Below are 19,562 nucleotides of genomic sequence, written 5' to 3' on the forward strand. Positions count from 1 at the left end.
TTCACCATGCAGGATAAATAACATTATAATTTTTATTATACAAGTGATTACGAATGTGAAATTACCTAATATATATAGGTTTTTGTCAGCACCTGGCCTCCTGCTGCCATAGCAACCAACAGGATCCCATGGTTGCAACACAGGTTTATTGTTCGGGAAACAGGGGGAGCCCCCTCCACCTGTCAATCCCATAGAGTAATGATAACTGCATTTATGGGGTTAATGTCTGGAGCACGGTGTGATCCCAGTCTCAGCAGCTGCAGCTGGATCCCGGCTGTGATTGGCAGCCATGTCCCCCGCCGATCTGCAGCGCACTGCACTGTGCAGGAGATTGCTAGGACATATGCATAGGTCCAGTTGCATTAATATGTCAGCATCTGGAACGTGTGCATACACCCTGGGGGGAAGGGGTTAAAAATCAAAGGTAGATTCTGATTGGTTGCTCTAGAGGTGCTCCATTGAGCATTTGGACAAAATTAAAAAATCTCCCCCATCGTTTTAAAGAATATTTCTTCTAACTGTCTTGTGACATGTACTGTAAATGTGAAAATGTCTTTAAAGGGGTACTCCGCCCCTAGACATCTTATCCCCTATCCAAAGGATAGAGGATAAGATGTCAGATCGCCGCGGTGCCGCTGCTGGGGAGCCCCGGGATCCCCGCTGCGGCACTGCGCTATCATTACAGCACAGAGCGAGTTCACTCTGCACGTAATGACGCGCAATACAGGTGCTGGAGCATTGTTACGTCACAGCTCCACCCCTCGTGATGTCACGACCCGCCCCTTTCAATACAAGTCTATGGGAGGGGGCGCGGCGGTCGTCACGCCCCCTGCCATAGACTTGCATTAAGGGGACAGGCCGTGATGTCACGAGGGGCGGAGCCATGACATCACGCGGCTCCGTCCCCTGTATCGCCCGTCATTATGCACAGAGCAAACTCGCTCTGTGCTGTAATGATAGAGTGGTGCCGCAGCGGGGATCCCGGGGCTCCCCAGCAGTGGCACCGTGGCAATCTGACATCTTATCCCCTATCCTTTGGATAGGGGATAAGATGTCTAGGGGCGGAGTACCCCTTTAACTCTTTATGAGTATGTGCAGTAATCCAAGGAAACCTTAACTATGTGATGTACGTGATCATTTACAAAACCGATCTATCCTTTCTGTATTTATTATAGGGTCGAAGAAGACGAAGAAGAAGAAGAGATTGTACACATGGGAAATGCTATAATGTCCTTTTATTCTGCCCTTATTGATCTTCTGGGACGCTGCGCACCAGAACTACATGTATGTGACACGTACAAAAGCACATCATTTAGAAGCACAGGCATGCTCATATTGCAATAATTTTCTTTCATTTAGTTTGAATGGACCACAACATGATATATTTTGCCAGGTTATCTGTTAAGTTTCTATTTAAGACCATTATTGTTCTAGATGGTCCTTCTGCATGACAGAACCACAGCTTGTAATATAGTCTAGAGCAGGCAAAGGCAACCTTCGGCACTGCAGATGTTTTGGACTACATCTCCCATGATGCTCTTACAGCCAAAATGATGACAAAGCATCATGGGAGATGTAGTCCAAAACATCTGCAGTGCCGAAGCTTGCCTATGCCTGGTCTAGAGCTACATTAACATTTCTTAAAGTAGCTATTCATAAGATACACTGGGACAGTTTTCCCTACATAATCTCATTTCATTTTGTTGTAATAGAAATGAATAGAACAAGCTGTGTGTAGCCATCAAAGGGGTGCTCCGCCCAAGACATCTTATCGCCTATCCAAAGTATAGGGGATAAGATGTCTGATCGGAGCGTTCTGAACTGTGGTCGCTTGTCGCGCCTGGGGGCGTGATGTGACATCACGACCACGGCCCCGAATAATAATAATAAATGTCCATATCTTTTGGATAGGGGATAATAAATGTCCATATCTCTAGGGGCGGAGTGTGCTGTGTCCTTAAGGGGTTAAAAGGGTTGTCTGGCATTTTTCCAGCAATAACTGCACTCTTGTTCACTGGCTTTAACTTGAGAGGAAAAAAAAAATATTATATATATATATATATATATATATATATATATATATATATATATATATATATTTGTAATCCTAGACAACCCTGCCATTTGTTTTCAATTCTTATTTTGTATTAGCAGTGAAGGAGTAAGTGCCAAGCAATGCATTAACACAAAGAGCACATTAAATTAATTTGGTGTATTTAGCTTTTTGTTAAACTTCAAGTAAACACTTAAATAGACCTGGGTATAATTTACTTTGTGAATAGCTGTCATCTTTTATCATTACTCGGCACTTGTAATTGATGTAAATACAAGTAGGGGGTATAAACAGCCATACTTTGTAGCTTTCAGACACAATACATTTGCAGTTACACAAGCTGCAATTACTGTTTCATTTAATGGATGCTTAATTATTAATGTGGTGTGTACTGAAGGCACCTGTGTGCGCCAATGTTAAGTGCTGCATTCCTGTTGTGTCGTAGTTGATCCAAGCTGGTAAAGGTGAAGCTATAAGAATTCGCTCAATCCTCCGATCCCTGGTGCCTACGGAGGATCTTGTTGGGATTATCAGCATCCCATTAAAACTGCCGGCTTTTAACAAAGGTAAAGTCTCATATTGTCATTATAGCTCGGGCATTTCTATAAATTGTCAAGTTTATTTTGACTTAGGCTTCATTCACATGACCAAATAAACATTTAAAGGAGATGTCCAGCATTAGAAAAACTTTACTACTTTTTTGTAAAGACAGCACCACTCCTGTCCACAGGTTGTGTGTAGCACTGCATGCTGAGAGTTGTAGTTTTGCAACAGCTGGAGTTGCCCTTTTTAGAAAACATTGATCTATTCCCTATCTATCTATCTATCTATCTATCTATCTCAGTGTTTCCCAACCAGGGTGCCTCCAGCTCTAGCAAAACTACAACTCCAGCCTTTGTCTGTCCTGGCACACTGGAAGTTGTAGATTTGTAACAGCTGGAGGCACCCTGGTTTGGAAACACTGATCTATGTCCTATCTATCTATCTATCGTATCTATCTATCTAGCTATCTATCTATCCATCTATCTCAGTGTTTCCCAACCAGGGTGCCTCCAGCTGTTACAAAACTACAACGCTCAGCATCCCCTAACAACAGCTTAGATCATACAGGGAGCTGTCAATCACATGGTAAAAACTTTACCCTTATGTGGCAATTGGTATATTTGAAATAATTTTCCGCAAGGGGGGGGCACACCATTTTCTACCGCACCGGGTGACATTAACCCTAGCAATGCCACTGCTCAGCATTTCTACAGATAATTCTGCAACACCAAATCCACACTAATTATGTATTTGCCGCTGTAAATGTTTGTATGAAAAATGTTATTAACAAAAAAAAGTAAATGTATTTAAATCTGCAACACCTAATTTATTGTGTATTTTGACTTCTCTTTAGAAGTTATTGGGGACAATCTGTAGAAAATCTGTAGTGTATCTACAACACACAGTGAATTAACATTTTAGGTTTTTATAGTCCACACTGCTGGTCAATTTCCAAGCAGATAACATGCTGATTTTTTTATGCAACATGTGGATAGCATGTCTTCAAATCTCACTCATTTTGCTACGCTGTGAATTTCCCTTACTCAAACCAACAGCAGAAAATTTCTGTCATTTAAAGGGGTACTCCCATGGAAAACATTTTTTTTTTAAATCAACTGAAATGCATTTCCTCTGATGTCATGACCACAGTGCTTTCTGCTGACCTCTGCTGTCCATTTCAGGAACTGTCCAGAGCAGAAGAAAATCCCCATAGCAAACATATGCTGCTCTGGACAGTTCCCTAAATGGACAGCAGAGGTCAGCAGAGAGCACTGTGGTCATGACATCAGAGGAAATGCATTTCTTTTTTGGATTTCTCTTTAGTATACAGCCCCTGAAAAGTACTGGAAGGATTAAGATTTTTTAATAGAAGTGATTTACAAATCTGTTTAACTTTCTGGCACCAGGGGGAGTACCCCTTTAATAAAGTAACTAGCTGAGTACCCGGCATTGCCTGATTTTTCCTTCCTCATTCTTGTTGGGGAGGAAAATCAACAAAGGAGGAAGCCTTTGATTTCATATACCATCCCCATATATTGTTGTCATATCCCGTTCCCATTTCCCGTCCTCATATCCCGTCCTCATATCCAGACCTCCTATCCCGTCCTCATATCCCTTCATCATATCCCGCCCTCTTATCGCACCCTCCTATCCAGACCTCCTATCCTGTCCTCATATCCCTTCCTCATATCCTGACCTCCTATCCCTTCCTCCTATCCCGCCCTCCTATCCCACCCTCCTATCAGACCTCCTATCCCATCCTCATATCCCTTCCTCATATCCCGACCTCCTATCCTGTCCTCATATCCCGACCTCCTATCCCGGCCTCCTATCCCGCCCTCCTATGCCGCCCTCCTATCCCGACCTCCTATCCAGACCTCCTATCCCGTCCTCATATCCCTTCCTCATATACCGACCTCCTATCCTGTCCTCATATCCCGACCTCTTATCCCGACCCGTAATATGTGTACCAGGTATTGAAATATCTCCAGCCGTACAGAAGTTATGTGGGAACATACATTTCCCATTGATTTGCATGGGACTTTAAACAAAAACCCTGACCCTCACAAATGGGGTAGTTACATATTAGTAACATGTGTACCAAGTTTCATGTTAATATCTTCAGCCGTTTGGATGTGATGCTGGAACATACACACATACATAAATATATACACACATACATACATATATACAGTAACCCCCCGACCTACGATGGCCCTGACATATGATAAAATCGACATACGATGGCCTCTCAGAGGCCATCGTATGTCAATGTCAGCATCGACATACAATGCTTTTATATGTCGGGGCCATCGCATTAACTGCTATCCGACAGCGCAAAATGCTTAAGCTGCTGTCGAATAGCAGTGTAATGTGCCCCAGCAGGTTCACTTACCTATCCCCGCTGCTCCGGGTCCACTTCGCGATCCTCCGGTGTCTTGCGCATCTTCTCCAGGGTCCGGGCCTTGCTTTCCGGCGTCGTTATTACGTCACTACGCACGCCGCGCCGGCGCAGCAGCGTAAAAACGTCACCGGAAAGCAAGGCCCGGACCCTGCAGAAGATGCGCAAGACACCGGAGGATCGCGAAGAAGACACCGGAGCAGCGGGACAGCATCGGGAGCCCCTGGGACAGCAGTGGGAGCGGTGAGGACCTGGTCCGGAGCGACGGGGACAGGTGAGTACAGATGCCTATACTTTACATTGCACGGATCCCTCAACATACGATGGATTCGACAAACGATGGGTCGTTTGGAACGAATTACCATCGTATGTTGAGGGACCACTGTACACACATACACACATTGGGGGACATGTATCATTATTTGTGTATGAATTCTAAATTATGTGCAGAAGCGCTAAATTTATCAATCAAGCGCAATGAGCTTCATAAATTGCTGGTAAATATAGTGATCTCCTCAATCCACTCTTTGGAAAATAGAATCGATGATTTAGAGCATCTTGCTACGTTAAGTCCAAGATGGCTTATATTTGCGCAAAAAAAACAGCTCTTGCGGCAAAATTTTTGTTGTAAAGGAAAAGTACGCAGTTCATAAATCCATGCGTACTATAGATGTCACTCCAAGGTACCCTGATTCGGCCACATTTGTAGGACATGCTCTACCAAAACGTGTGCAAAAGAAATGCGCAAAAAAAGGGCTTGCGCAAAATTTTGCGCAAAAAAATACACACAGAACAGGGGTAAAATCTTTGATACATGTCCCCTATTGAGATATATATATATATATATATATATATATTATATATATATGAGCCAGCATCACAGATCAGCAGAGTAAGAGAATGTATATGTTCCCTTTTTCAGATGGCACAGTTTATGAGCCTGACATGGCTGCCAGCTTCTGCCCTGATCACAAGGCTCCCATGGTGCTTTTCCTGGACCGTGTCTATGGTATTAAGGACCAAAGCTTCCTCCTCCATTTACTGGAGGTGGCCTTCTTACCTGATCTTAGAGCTTCGGCATCCCTTGACACAGTAAGCTGCTTGTTTTATGTACAGTGTTATCCCGTTAATAGTTTAAGCAGAGAAACTCCTTCATTATTCCTACAGGAGTAGTCTGTATCATACAATGAACGATTGTCTTGTGTCAATTAGGACCACTATGGCTCTGACCTTGTTGGGTGATCTTTGTAGCCATCTGTAGGCTGTAATTTTCACCCAGGAAGGCCAGCGCCATTGTGGTCCTATTGTTCATAAGATATCATATGTGCCGTATCAATTATCTCACATGTGCATGACCAGGAGAGACATGCCATCCTGTGTGGATAAATGGACTGCGACCAGCTTTATTTTCTATAAAGCCATTGCATGTGAAGGTGAGCAGTGTTCACACAGGAAGCACTTTTTCTCTACTGCATAAAGCATCATACCATACCACAAAACCATATACATTAGACAGAAGTAGAACACCAACTGAAAAATTGTCTGGTGAATGATTGTTTTCCTCATGCTCCCATACACATTTTTAATCCACATTGGCTTTGAAAGTCGTTCATCCTGATTTTGAGTCCTCCATCCATTATCCATAATGGTCATTGAGAAGGTATTCTCAAATACCCTCTGCACTGTTATGTCTTATTTTATTCCATACAACAGAAAAATGGTATACTGATAAAGGATAAAAGGACACTCTTTTGGTCTCCATTAGGGAACAGTGGCCTCTGTAAACATTTGACATATGCACCAGGAGCTTTCCTATTATGTAAAAGCAGGCATACAGTAAATTAATGAAAGCTGAACTCTACTTGTGTGTGTCAGCAGGGGGAGCTAGAATACATATAATACATTCCTTGTAGAGAAATATAAGGATGACACTATATATAATCAATAAATGAAAATGTTTGTGTTGTATGTACAGTGATTTTTTTTTTTTTTGGCTTTCTTTATATCCTGCTTGATTTTCATGCACATTCAGTTAGTCAGTTTATTTATTTTTATTAAAAAATTTGCTTTTTTCCCATTAAAAGTGATGTTTGGTGTAAACAAAACCATTACCTTTCAGAACTATTATATCGTGCCTCCAACCTGCAATACTTTACTTGTCCTACCCCCGTCGCCTTTGCATTACACATATCCACATCTATATGTTGTCTTTGCTCTTGGCTGTACCCCTTTAGCCCACATTATCTATGTTACTGTCACTGTATGTACTTTTGCTTCCTCTAAACCAAGTTGCCTTTTTTCACAGGCTTTACTAAGTGTCACAGAGATGGCTCTTGCCTTGAATCGATATATTTGCTCAGCGGTGCTACCATTGCTCACTCGCTGTGCTCCCCTCTTTTCGGGCACTGAGCACTATGCAGCATTAATCGATTCCACCCTGCATACAATATACAGACTGTCCAAGGGGCGCTCTCTAACCAAAGCTCAGAGAGATACAATTGAGGAATGCCTGCTTTCCATATGCCAGTAAGAGTTAACTTATTGTTATTTTATTATTACTGATGTTGCATTTACATGAAGACTATAGATAAAATATGCATTTTTGGTCACCACTAGCATTTATTTTAAGGTTTCTACAATGATCTACTTTATATTTGTTTTTCTTTAGTGATTCAAACTTGTGCCATACTTATCAGATTAAAACTTTACATTAATTAACCCCTTCCTGCAAATGACCTGTGTGCTGCAGTTCCAATGGCTTCTGGTTCTCAGTCCCTTCCCAAGCCCCTGAAGTGCTGATAGCTGGAACAACTGCTCTCTTTTTCTCCTATCTGAAATCAAAATCTCAAATATGCACACAATTTGTATGCACAGCCCAAGAATGAGATTTGGATACAGGGTTAGGTGCCATGGAAACACAGGCAGACAGATATATGAAAGGTACCTTGTGACTCCTTGCCCTAACAGTCATCTAACAGTTTCGGCAGTTTGGAACATGAATTGCAGCTGACAGGGTTTATCTGATAAAAATTATTATTAGTATTTTTAACAAACATGGCCAGGCTGAAGAAAAACAAAAACACCTCTCAATCAGTCCCTATAGCCCCAGTATCACTGCTCTGGTATCATCCTTGCTCCTATTCCTGGAGCTAGAGATTGGTATGTCAGAGTGCCACTGTGGGTGGGACACCGCTGCGGCCAATGTTTAGCTGAGCAGCAATATGACACATTGGGCCCAAGCACCAGAAATTGAAGTTCTACGAAGACTGGGGGTTAGGGTCCAGGTGACACATCAGCCAATCACTGGCCGCAGTGGTGTCCCACCTCAGCCAGTAATTGGCTTAGCGGCACTCTGAGGTCCAGGACCCCAGCACCAACAAGTGAAGTATGGTGATTGCCAGAGCAGCGATACGGGAGGCCACAGGGACCTAGTGAGAGGTAAGCATAGGGTTTATTTTTTTATTTTTTGTCAGCCTGGGCATGTTTTTCACCAAAAACTCCTTTAAGTGCATATGCAATCTGAATAATAGGAAGTTGTAAATACCAGATATGTATAATATTTTAAAGTTGTAAATATCTTTCTGAAAACCTGGCTTACTGCTGGTAAAAGGGTTAGCAAAGAACAAATGAATGAAAATTAAGCTTTAACATAAAAAGTGCAATAATAACATTGCCATTCTTTTTTTTTTTTCAGTCATATGCGGCCTTCCATGCTCCAGCAGCTTCTGAGACGTCTGGTATTTGATGTCCCGTTGCTCAACGAATACTGTAAAATGCCCCTTAAGGTAGCTAATAATAAGCATGACCTATAATCTCTTGAATGTAGTAGGTTCCATGTCTCTGCATTGTGTTCTCAAATGTCTGCCAACTTCTGAATTCAGCTAAGAGGGACTAGTACATAACATGACAACACCAGCCACATGGCCCCATAACATTGTCAGTCACTGTCACGAGCCCCATAATAGCCATACAGGATATAATACCTGAATGATTCTTTACCTCCACTGATACATGTACAATCACTGGCTGTTTGTTGTCCATCTCCCACAACCACAAGACACTGTCTACATCTGTCTGTATAAAATAATCAGTAACAACATGTCCGTTGGCCATTATTTTATCCCCTTCTGAGTCATCTCTTAATGGGGATGTTTTTTTGCAAACGCTTGGTAGATGTAAACCATATAGAAAGCCATCCAGTCACAATAATACCATTATCAACTACTTTTATAGATATTGCTAAGTACATTTTACTTTTACAGCAACTAGGAGATATGATGTTGTACAGTGTTGCTTTGTAAGAGCCAGGTGCAGAACGTGTCATATAAAACATCAAAATCTGCTAGAAGCAGAAGGTACTAGTTGTCGGTTTATTACATTACTGTATTTTCTTTATTATGTTCTCAATAAATGTCATGCACTTACAGTTATCTGAAGCTTCAGGGGCTGAATCAAATGCCAGAAAACAGATAAAAACAGAGAAAAGCATGTATTTGTTGCTTTGAATCAACATTAATGTTCTCATTTAAGAATAGTCTATTAGTCTAGTAAAATCGGCACAATAGTGTTATAGGTTAAACTTGATGAAATTATCTATTTTTCAACCTTATGAAGTATGTAACATTGTTTTCTGATTAGACCCCACCTAATCAATTCAAAATCACACAAACATATACATACATATTTACACTCATATGTTTCATGTGCATGAGATATACCACTATACTGTTACTGACCAAATCTAGTGTACTGAGTTTGATATTACCTTTAATCCCAGTAAAGAAACAGCAAAAATGATCAGCACCTCCAGACAAAATGAATAGTGTGACTCTTTCGGAGAAACATTTAAGGTTCCTTGCTCCAGCACAATCCCCTCCTCTTCACAAACTGCATACCCTCACACAGTTATAGTGCCTGCTTTGTGCTCCCATATAGTAGTGAGGCCACTCTGTATCCCTATACAGTAGTAGGGTCCCTTTGTTCCCCCATATAGTAGTTAGGCCCCCTCTGTGCCCTCCTATAGTAGTTAGGCCCCCTCTGTGCACCCATATACTAGTTAGGCCCCCTCTAAACCACCTTATAGTATTTAGACCCCCTTAATGCCCCCTTGGAGTAGTTTGGCCCCCTCGTTTCCTCCATATAGCAGATAGGCTCCCTCTGTGCCCCCTTTGTAATTAGCCCCCCATATATTATTAAGCCCCCTCTATGCCCCCATATAGTATTAGGCCACTTCTGTGCCTCTATATAGTGATAGGTCCCCTCTGTGCACCCTTATAGTAGTAGACCTCTTGTTTTTACCTCATATACAGTAGTAGGTCCATCATATGGCTCCCATATAATAGAAGGCCCTTATACTGCTTCCATATAGTATTAGACCCCTTCTGTGCCCTATATTGTATAATGCCCTCTATGTGCCCCTTTAGTAGTAGGCCTCCCTCACACTGCCCCCCATACTGTAGCCCCTATGAAAAAAAATGACTCGCCTCCATTGTTTGCCTGCAGCTCCTGCTGCTCTGCTCCGTTCAGCCCCCCCCCCCCCCCACATAAGCTCCCGATGCAGGCAGTGTCATACAGAGATGCTGCCAGCAGCAGAGGCCCTGCCTGAAGGGAAAAGACTGTCAGGGCCCAGCATATCATTCTTAAAAGGTGCAAGTAATAAAGTTTAACAACAGTGATTTAAGCTATGTGGCTGAGAAAAAAGGTGCATTGCTGATAATGGCAGATGTGTCATAAACAGTTGAAACCTGACTGTATAAAAATAGAAGAATAGTTTTTTTTCCCCTCATAAGGCTTCATTTACATGTTGTGTGAGGGCTCTATAGTCCAATTAAATTGTCAGGTGTCAGGGTATTGCACCTAGAAAGGTAGAATGTTCTTCTAGTGTGCAAAAGTGCCATTTTACTGTTTCTTTTAGCCAACAGGAGGTTGAACCCCCTTCCCCATCTGTAGGCTATCTTGTTAATCTTTTAGTAAGTTGACTCCCACCATTTGAAGTATCACTTGAATCAGACCCTGAGCAGATACTTTTTTAAATTTCTGCTCGTCATGCCAAGTGATTGAAACCTGGATCAGAAGGTTATGTGATGGAGGTAAGTTTTTCTGTTGATAAGCAGAGGGCAGGAACACAACCAGTGTGCTTCTTACCCCCTGATTGTGAAGCCATGTCAATCCACATTAATAGTTGTACTAGAAAGCTGCTATAAAATGGCAGTGATAGTTGAACGTTTCCCAAAATCTAGCTCTTATAGCCATTATTTGTTTGTTATTCAGTAATACAAGTTATTGAAAATTTGTATACTCTGCTTTGGGTAAAGAATTGTGTATTTGTGTTTGATAATGCCAACTTTAATGATTTTTAACAGCCCAAAGGTGTGAGATTTCTCCCTACTAGAATCTATGTTTAAATGTATACATTTGTTGATGTTCTCCTCACTCTCACACGTCCTCTACTTTCCCTTCCTTCCAAGTATCTTGGGGTTGTCTTGACTCCCTCTTATGCTTCCCTCTATTCTGCTAATTTTCCCTCTTTATTTTGGGAACTTCGGGGTCTCATGGAAAAATGGCGGTCCCAATATATTTAATTTTTTGGTAACATAGCGGGGGCGTTAAAATGATGGTCCTCCCTAAGTTGTTATATTTTTTTGAGACACTCCCGGCGAGGGTCCCTCTCAATACCCTTCACAGGTGGCTATCTTTCGCCTTATTTGGGATGCTAAGAGTCATCGATTACCTATGTGCGTTATGATGGCAGGTCGGTCCTCTGGGTGTTTGGTGGTGCCAGACAAGGCAAAGTATTATTGGGCAGCTCATTTGCGTCACCTGGCTGCTTGGTCATTGTACTATGCTTATAGTCGATCGATGGAGCTTGAGAAGCTATGGCTAGCCCCTGTTCATCCTTAGGCTAGGTTCACACTGTGGAATTTCTGGGCAGAATTTCTGCCAGAGAACGATCTGGCGGCACTAGGACCGCGCTGACTACATTGCCGTCCTCATAGATGTCAATGCAGTTCTGAGCAGACCTCCCAAAAGATCCACCCAGAAATGCATTGCAGTTTATTGGGGCAGCAATGCAGTCTGCTTGGTCCAAGCGCTGCCGGCTCGATCTCCAGCAGAAGTTCTGCCCAGAAATTCTGCAGTATGAACCCAGCCTAACTCTCTTTTCTGGACTCTCCCGCTTTCTTCTCTTTCTCTGGATCGTCTTTTAGGTCCGATGGCTATGTTTTATGTTTTTTATGTTTTAAGCATTTTATGTTTTCCACCTTGGGGTCCACGGTTGTCTCTCAGCCTACAGACAGGCTTTGAGTAATTGTGCCATCAGAGGCCACAGGTGAAGGGCCTCTTCGAATATTTATTCCATTCTCAATTCTCCAGCACATCGTTATATGGGAGGAGGTTCTGAATACCAGTATTACTATCCCGCAATGGTGGGTGATTTGGGGGGGTCCTCTAAGGCCTCGATTTGTATGGCCTATAAGGAAACCCAGTTTAAAATGCTCATGGGTTGGTACCATACTCATGAACTTCTTAACAGACTGAACCCTTCTATACCACAGCAGTGCTGGCATTGTGGGGGGTGGGGATTGGGTCTACGCTTCATACTTTTTGGTCTTGCCTGCTTATAGTGGGCTACTGGAGGATGGTAGCCCATCTCTCGGACTCAGTATTAGGGTTCTCTGTTCCCCTTGACCCCCTGGTTTACCTTCTGCATTTGTCTCCTATGGCCCTGTCCAAAAAATGTTAAAACTTTTTATGCACATTGTTTTGGCGGCCAAGATGCTGATTGCTAAATTGCTAAATACTGGAAGAAGATGCTCCTCCCTCCCCCCCCACCCCCACAGAGAATGAGCTTTTGGCCCGAGTCCATGAGATCCGATCTCTCGAGTCCCTGGCTGACTCCCTGAACAATACTGTACCGTTGTTCCTTTCTGTTTGGGATCCGTGGGATCGTTTTACTGATTGTCAGCCCCCCTGAACTTTTTACCCGCCCCCCTTTTCTTCATTGTGTCTTTCCCCCCTTCCTTCTTTTTGTTTTCCTGGTGTGTTGTTTTCTGTTTTGTGTTTTTTCCTTTTGTTTTGTGTTTTTTGTAAAAGGGTCTTCTTCCGTTTCCGGACTCATTTTCTACTTTTGTTTTACTGTTCTTTTCTGGCTATGCACTGCAGAGTTTAGTTAATATGTGGTTGTTTTGAGTTATATTTGCATTTTGCTCTGAGATATGATTGACTATTGTGCTTTTGGGCAGTTCTGTTTTCCAGAAATATCTGGTATGTTCTCCTGATGCTTCTCATATGTTTGGATTTTGTACTAAAAACTACAGTTAAAAAAAAATATAAATGTATAAATTTGTCACTGTTTTATTGCTGCTCCTGATAATCTAAAATGAAGCCAAACAAACTAAAAAAGATTACTTTTTAATATTTGAGGCATTAAGGCTTACATTGCTGGTGAGAATAATAAAATCATAAATGATGTTTTATTATAAAACCACATATTATCCCAAATAATACATTTACACCAAGTATATCCTGTAAATGCTTCATATTAATTATGCATTTTAGTTTAAAAAATATATGTTTTGAATTTGCTTTATGGTATGCTGCAAAAGCATCATATAATTTGATAATTTTATGTTTGTTAATTGTAAAAATAAAATGAAAATAATTCTGAGTATCTTGTTTAATTACTTTTCCCTTTTCTTTTGCAGCTACTGACAAATCACTATGAGCAGTGCTGGAAATATTACTGCCTCCCTTCTGGATGGGGGAGCTATGGTTTGGCCTCAGAGGAGGAATTGCATTTGACAGAGAAGCTGTTCTGGGGGATTTTTGACTCTCTTTCTCATAAGGTATTTTCACTCTCTGAAACACTGTGTAACATTTCCTACAGTGTCACATTCGGCTGCTGCTTGTCAACTCAGGATCTAGCTATTTTTTTTTTTTATATTAGAGATGTATTAAAATTGCAGCCCGAGATTTTCATTAAATTTACTGAAGCCAAACAGAATAAAAAAGATTACTCTTTAATATTTGAGGCATTAAGGCTTAAATTGCTGGTGAGGATAATAAAACACAGCTACAGGGAAGCTTCTCAGTCCTGGAGGCTGCAGTGAACAGAATTTCACATAAAAAGTATAAAAATGGAAAGATAGCCTTTAGCTCTGGTACAGAATTATATCTGAGACTATTTGACTAACTTAATATTTGTGCATTGTAGCTGTTCTTGCTATGTAATCACTTTTTACTTGACAAATAAATACTGAACTGGTTCTCAAGATCAAAAATATAAAAAATATATGGCAATATAAAATGCCATATATTTTTGATCTAGAGTGCCAGTTCAGAATGTATTTGTCTTGATATTCCCTCACACCCTGGGTATACGTGTTTACTGGCAGCCAGATCTAATCAATTTCACCTTTGGTTAGAGAGCTATCTCATTTTCTCTTTATACCCTTTTTACTTGAATTGCTTTCTGCAAAGCAAACTTTAACCACATTCTTAAGAATGTGGCTCATGAAACGGTGCATGTAATGAAATTGCAAAGATTTAAAATGTGCATGAAATATGTAATTTTCAGAAAATTCTCACAGATGAGTCGCCATGTGTGGCATATTCATGACAAGATGTGACAGGTGTTAAGGCGGACAGTGTGGTGGAATGACAAAGTGACAGATATTCTGATGGTCCAGTAGAATTACATGCACCCGGCGTGCTTGGCTGGCGTGCTCATGACGACTTTGGTTTGTTCCACGTAAATGAAATTGGTAATATTTAATTCCCTTTCATAATACTCAGTTTTATTGCTGCGATCCTGCTCAGAGACATATTTACTTCAGCTGTGCTAGCCTCCCAGGAATTCTCTGGCATGGATCGCTGACAGGAGATAATGAAATCATTATTCTCTCTGTTCAGTTATTTCTTTAAGGGGAAAAAAAAATTGTTTGCTCTGTTAAGCCAGCCATAATTTCTCGGAATCATTGAACAAGGTACTGTTCTATACAGAGAGTTGAAGACTGCCTCTAGGCAGGAGATTAGGAAAAAACATTGCTGTTGTAATATGGGAATTTTTACAGCTCCCAAAATAGGATGGAATCTGTCCTCAGAGGAACACATGAAAATGTGTAATTGGACTGTATTGGTGGTGTGATTTTTTTTTTTTGTTTGCTTTGTGCCTGTATAAGGGCATGGAGATCTGTGTCTCAAGCCATTATTTTGCATTAATATTTTTGCTGAAATTGAATGAAAAAAGACTAACAAGTTAACTGGCTATAAAGGAGCAAACATTTTATTGTGATCACCTTTAAAATAATTGTCATATGAAGAGCTCCTGCTTTAATGACAGCCTCATTATGGGTCCACTCCAAAAAAAAACTTATATCAGCTGTAGTTACCAGGTCAGAGAAGCTCCTGCTGGCCATATATTTCCCTGATAGTAGTAACCTAAGGGAAAATATAGTGTAGGCCAGTTGCCCCAAAGTGAAAGCAATTCTTAGCAGTTCTCCAATCTGGCTAGTGGCTGGCCCCAAACAAAATACCTCCTTCTCTACGCTGCACCTATTGCCTAATTGTGTATATGGAAATATGTTGTCATTTTAAGATAGCCCTTTTAAGGTAATTTTAATATTTCATTATTTCCTTTTTTCTGTCATAGAGATCTATTTTTACTTACATTTTTTTTGTTTAGTTGAATTTTGTTTAAACGGGAAAGACTTTGAGATAAGATGTAGTTTACAAGGAGAAGCCATTGGCAACCACCCCAGTGACTTGTGGTTCAGAAAGCATGAAAGTGGTGCCAGGTTGTCATAATCAATATCATAATAAAGTTGGCTAATATATAAAAGTGCCTCCAACGATGGCACTGTATTTTACAAAACTATTTGCATGTGTTATTACATACAATGAATTCAAATACAATCACATCCACTTGCATTTGCCAGTGCAGTTGTTTCTTCAAAAGGTGGGAACACACTTTGTCAATAGGGAATAATTTCAAATAGCGTAATTCCCAATAATTACAACAATGAATCACTGAAAAACAAGGATTAAGAACCATTTTCTAGCCAGAATAAACACTTTTACTGAGAACCAAATATTGACTAAAATTTTACCTCTAATTATTTACTTAAAAACCTATTGATATTCACTTGAGTCTTAGATAATATAGTGCTGACATAATAGTGCTGACATGAATATCTCGTAACTAGACAATTACACAACATTAGATAGAGACAAAAAGTCACGTGGAAACTCAAATGCCATTAAGGTACATTCTTGTTCACTTGAGATGCACTGAGGTGCAATTCTATGCAGGTTCAACCCCTCCCAATTTGTTATCCAGTCACAATGGTCTAACTGACATTAGACTTTACACTGTCTAACTATTTCTACCTAAGGCCATCCTTATTTCTATGGTCTCATTCACACTACACTTTTGGCATGTGGTTGCTGGATCTGGTGGAGAAGTTTAAAATCTGGCCTTCGTCGTATCCCCGTCAGACCCGCGCCATATCTCATTCATTTGAATGAGTTGACCGTATTCAGTTTTGTTACTGGACTGAAAACCATGGTGTGACCCACGCCGCATCTCATTTATTTAAATGAGTTGACCTTATCCGGTTTTGTTGCTGGACTTAAAACCGTGGTCTGACGCGAGTTTTAGTCCAGGAGTAAAACTGATGCTGTGCAGAAATCTGATTCCGGCTAGATTCTTAAGTGAATGGGATGTGGCATGGGTCTGGCAGCCGTATGCCCAAAACTTAGTTTGAATGCACCCTAAGTCATTAATCTCAAGTACATCTGAATAAAACTTGTAGTATAACTACCTGTGTGCAGTAATAATTAGAGATGAGCGAAATTTCGAAAAATTTGATTTGTCCGATGTGCCGAATTTTCAGAAAAAAATCTCTATTAAAATTGGCTATTTCTGGCCAACAGAGAGCCTCGATAGGGGTATAGAACACTTTGTCTTGCTGTAACACGCATGTGTGTGCTGGGTTAGTGAAATAATACTGTTATTCAGTATGACATGCAGATTAGAGGCATTGCTATTAGAATCACTGTCACAGGGCAGCACAGTGACAGAGCCTGGAAGTGCCATCAGTATGAGGAGACCATATAGTGGCTGAATGACACAGTGTGGAGGTGGTGGCAGCATGAGGAGACCAAATAGTGGCAAAATGACACAGCGTGGAGGTGGCTGCAGCATGAGGAGACCATATAGTGCCTGAATAACACAGTATGGAGGTGGAGGCAACATGAGGAGACCATATAGTGGCTGAATGACCCAGCCTGGAGGTGGTAAAAGCCTGATGAGACCATAGGGCCTCACAATTGAAATGATTAAATATATATTTTTTAACATTTAAATTGAAGATTTCAAATATATGAAGCTAAAAAGTTTTATTTAAGGTGCCAGCAGCATGAGGAGACCACATGGCGGTACAGTGACACAGTCTGGAGGTGGCGGAAGCATGAGGAGAACATATAGTGGCTGAAAGACACAGCCTGGAGGTGGCGGAAGCATGAATAGACCATATATTGGCTGAATGGCACAGCCTGGAGTTGGCAGCAGCAAGAGGAGACCATATAGTGGCTGAATGGCACAGCCTGGAGTTGGCGAAATCATGAGGAGACCATATAGTGGCTGAATGGCACAACCTGGAGTTGGCGGCAGCAAGAGGAGACCATATAGTGGCTGAATGGCACAACCTGGAGTTGGCGGCAGCAAGAAGAGACCAAATAGTGACTGAATGACACAGCCTGGAGGTGGTAGAATCATGAGGTGACCATATGGTGGTTGAATGGCACAGCCTGAAGCTGGCAGCAGCAAGAGGAGACCATATAGTGGCTGAATGGCACAGCCTGGAGTTGGTGGCAGCAAGAGGAGACCATATAGTGGCTGAACGACACAGCCTGGAGGTGGCGGAATCATAAGGAGACCATATAGTGGCTGAATGACACATCCGAGAGGTGGAGGCAGCATTCAGAGACCATGTAGCAGCTTAATAACACAGCCTGGAGTTGGCAGCAGCATGAGGAGACCATATAGTGGCTGAATGACACAGCCTGGAGCTGGCATCAGTATGAGGAGAACATATGGTGGCAGAATGAGACAGCCTGGAGGTGGCAGCAGCATGAGGAGAGCATATGGTGGCAGTATGAGACAGCCTGGAGCTGGCTTCAGTATGAGGAGAGCATATGGTGGCAGAATGAGACAGCCTGGAGATGGCATCAGCATGAGGAGAACATTTGGTGGCAGTATGAGACAGCCTGGAGCTGGCATCAGCAGCATCAGGAATCCTGAAAGTGACCCGGTGACATAGTGGGATGGTTGTTGCCAATACCAGTCCCCGGTCCAGAAGGTGGGTGAAAAAAGGAGAACTTTGCATCAGATGTGTGGCATCAGGGGGTGGCAGGATCAGATTAGTAGCTGAGGCAGAAGAAAATTGTCTCTTTTGTAAAAGTATTAGTGTGCACAAGTAATTATTGAGCATATGCATTATGTAAAACTTAACTTTTAATAATAATCTTAGGAGAAAATATATGAACCCTTTTTTTTTTAAATCAATCAAAAGGAAAGGTGTGCCAAAAACACCATGTGTCACCTACACCACTGTTACGCCGAGCGCTCCGGGTCCCCGCTCCTCCCCGGAGCGCTCGCTTCACTCCCTCCGCTGCAGCGCTCCGGTCACGTCCTCTGACCCGGGGCGCTGCGATCCCGCTGCCAGCCGGGATGCGATTCGCGATGCGGGTAGCGCCCGCTCGCGATGCGCACCCCGGCTCCCCTACCTGACTCGCTCCCCGTCTGTTCTGTCCCGGCGCGCGCGGCCCCGCTCCCTAGGGCGCGCGCGCGCCGGGTCTCTGCGATTTAAAGGGCCACTGCGCCGCTGATTGGCGCAGTGGTTCCAATTAGGGTTTTCACCTGTGCACTTCCCTATATTACCTCACTTCCCTTGCACTCCCTTGCCGGATCTTGTTGCCTTAGTGCCAGTGAAAGCGTTCCTTGTGTGTTCCTTGCCTGTGTTTCCAGACCTTCTGCCGTTGCCCCTGACTACGATCCTTGCTGCCTGCCCCGACCTTCTGCTACGTCCGACCTTGCTTCTGCCTACTCCCTTGTACCGCGCCTATCTTCAGCAGCCAGAGAGGTGAGCCGTTGCTAGTGGATACGACCTGGTCACTACCGCCGCAGCAAGACCATCCCGCTTTGCGGCGGGCTCTGGTGAAAACCAGTAGTGGCTTAGAACCGGTTCACTAGCACGGTCCACGCCAATCCCTCTCTGGCACAGAGGGTCCACTACCTGCCAGCCGGCATCGTGACAGTAGATCCGGCCATGGATCCCGCTGAAGTTCCTCTGCCAGTTGTCGCTGACCTCACCACGGTGGTCGCCCAGCAGTCACAACAGATAGCGCAACAAGGCCAACAGCTGTCTCAACTGACCGTTATGCTACAACAGTTGCTACCACAGCTTCAGCAGTCATCTCCTCCGCCAGCTCCTGCACCTCCTCCGCAGCGAGTGGCCGCTCCTGGGATACGCTTATCCTTGCCGGATAAATTTGATGGGGACTCTA

At 42.5% G+C, this 19,562-nt stretch overlaps 1 protein-coding gene across 9 annotated transcripts in view; it reads left to right on the forward strand.

The window, feature by feature from the left end:
- The window catches only part of RYR3 (ryanodine receptor 3), a 991,818-nt gene that overhangs the window by 433,858 nt on the left and 538,398 nt on the right, over positions 1–19,562 (forward strand). For all 9 annotated transcript variants that reach the window (XM_056545312.1, XM_056545313.1, XM_056545314.1 and 6 more), the window contains 6 exons: positions 1,176–1,284; positions 2,499–2,619; positions 5,920–6,089; positions 7,303–7,523; positions 8,692–8,782; positions 13,700–13,840. In XM_056545312.1, the coding sequence (XP_056401287.1) occupies positions 1,176–1,284; positions 2,499–2,619; positions 5,920–6,089; positions 7,303–7,523; positions 8,692–8,782; positions 13,700–13,840 (853 nt within the window). The remainder of the gene's footprint in view (positions 1–1,175; positions 1,285–2,498; positions 2,620–5,919; positions 6,090–7,302; positions 7,524–8,691; positions 8,783–13,699; positions 13,841–19,562) is intronic.

Source organism: Hyla sarda, chromosome 11, assembly GCF_029499605.1.
Source record: "Hyla sarda isolate aHylSar1 chromosome 11, aHylSar1.hap1, whole genome shotgun sequence".
Classification (NCBI taxonomy): Eukaryota; Metazoa; Chordata; class Amphibia; order Anura; family Hylidae; genus Hyla; species Hyla sarda.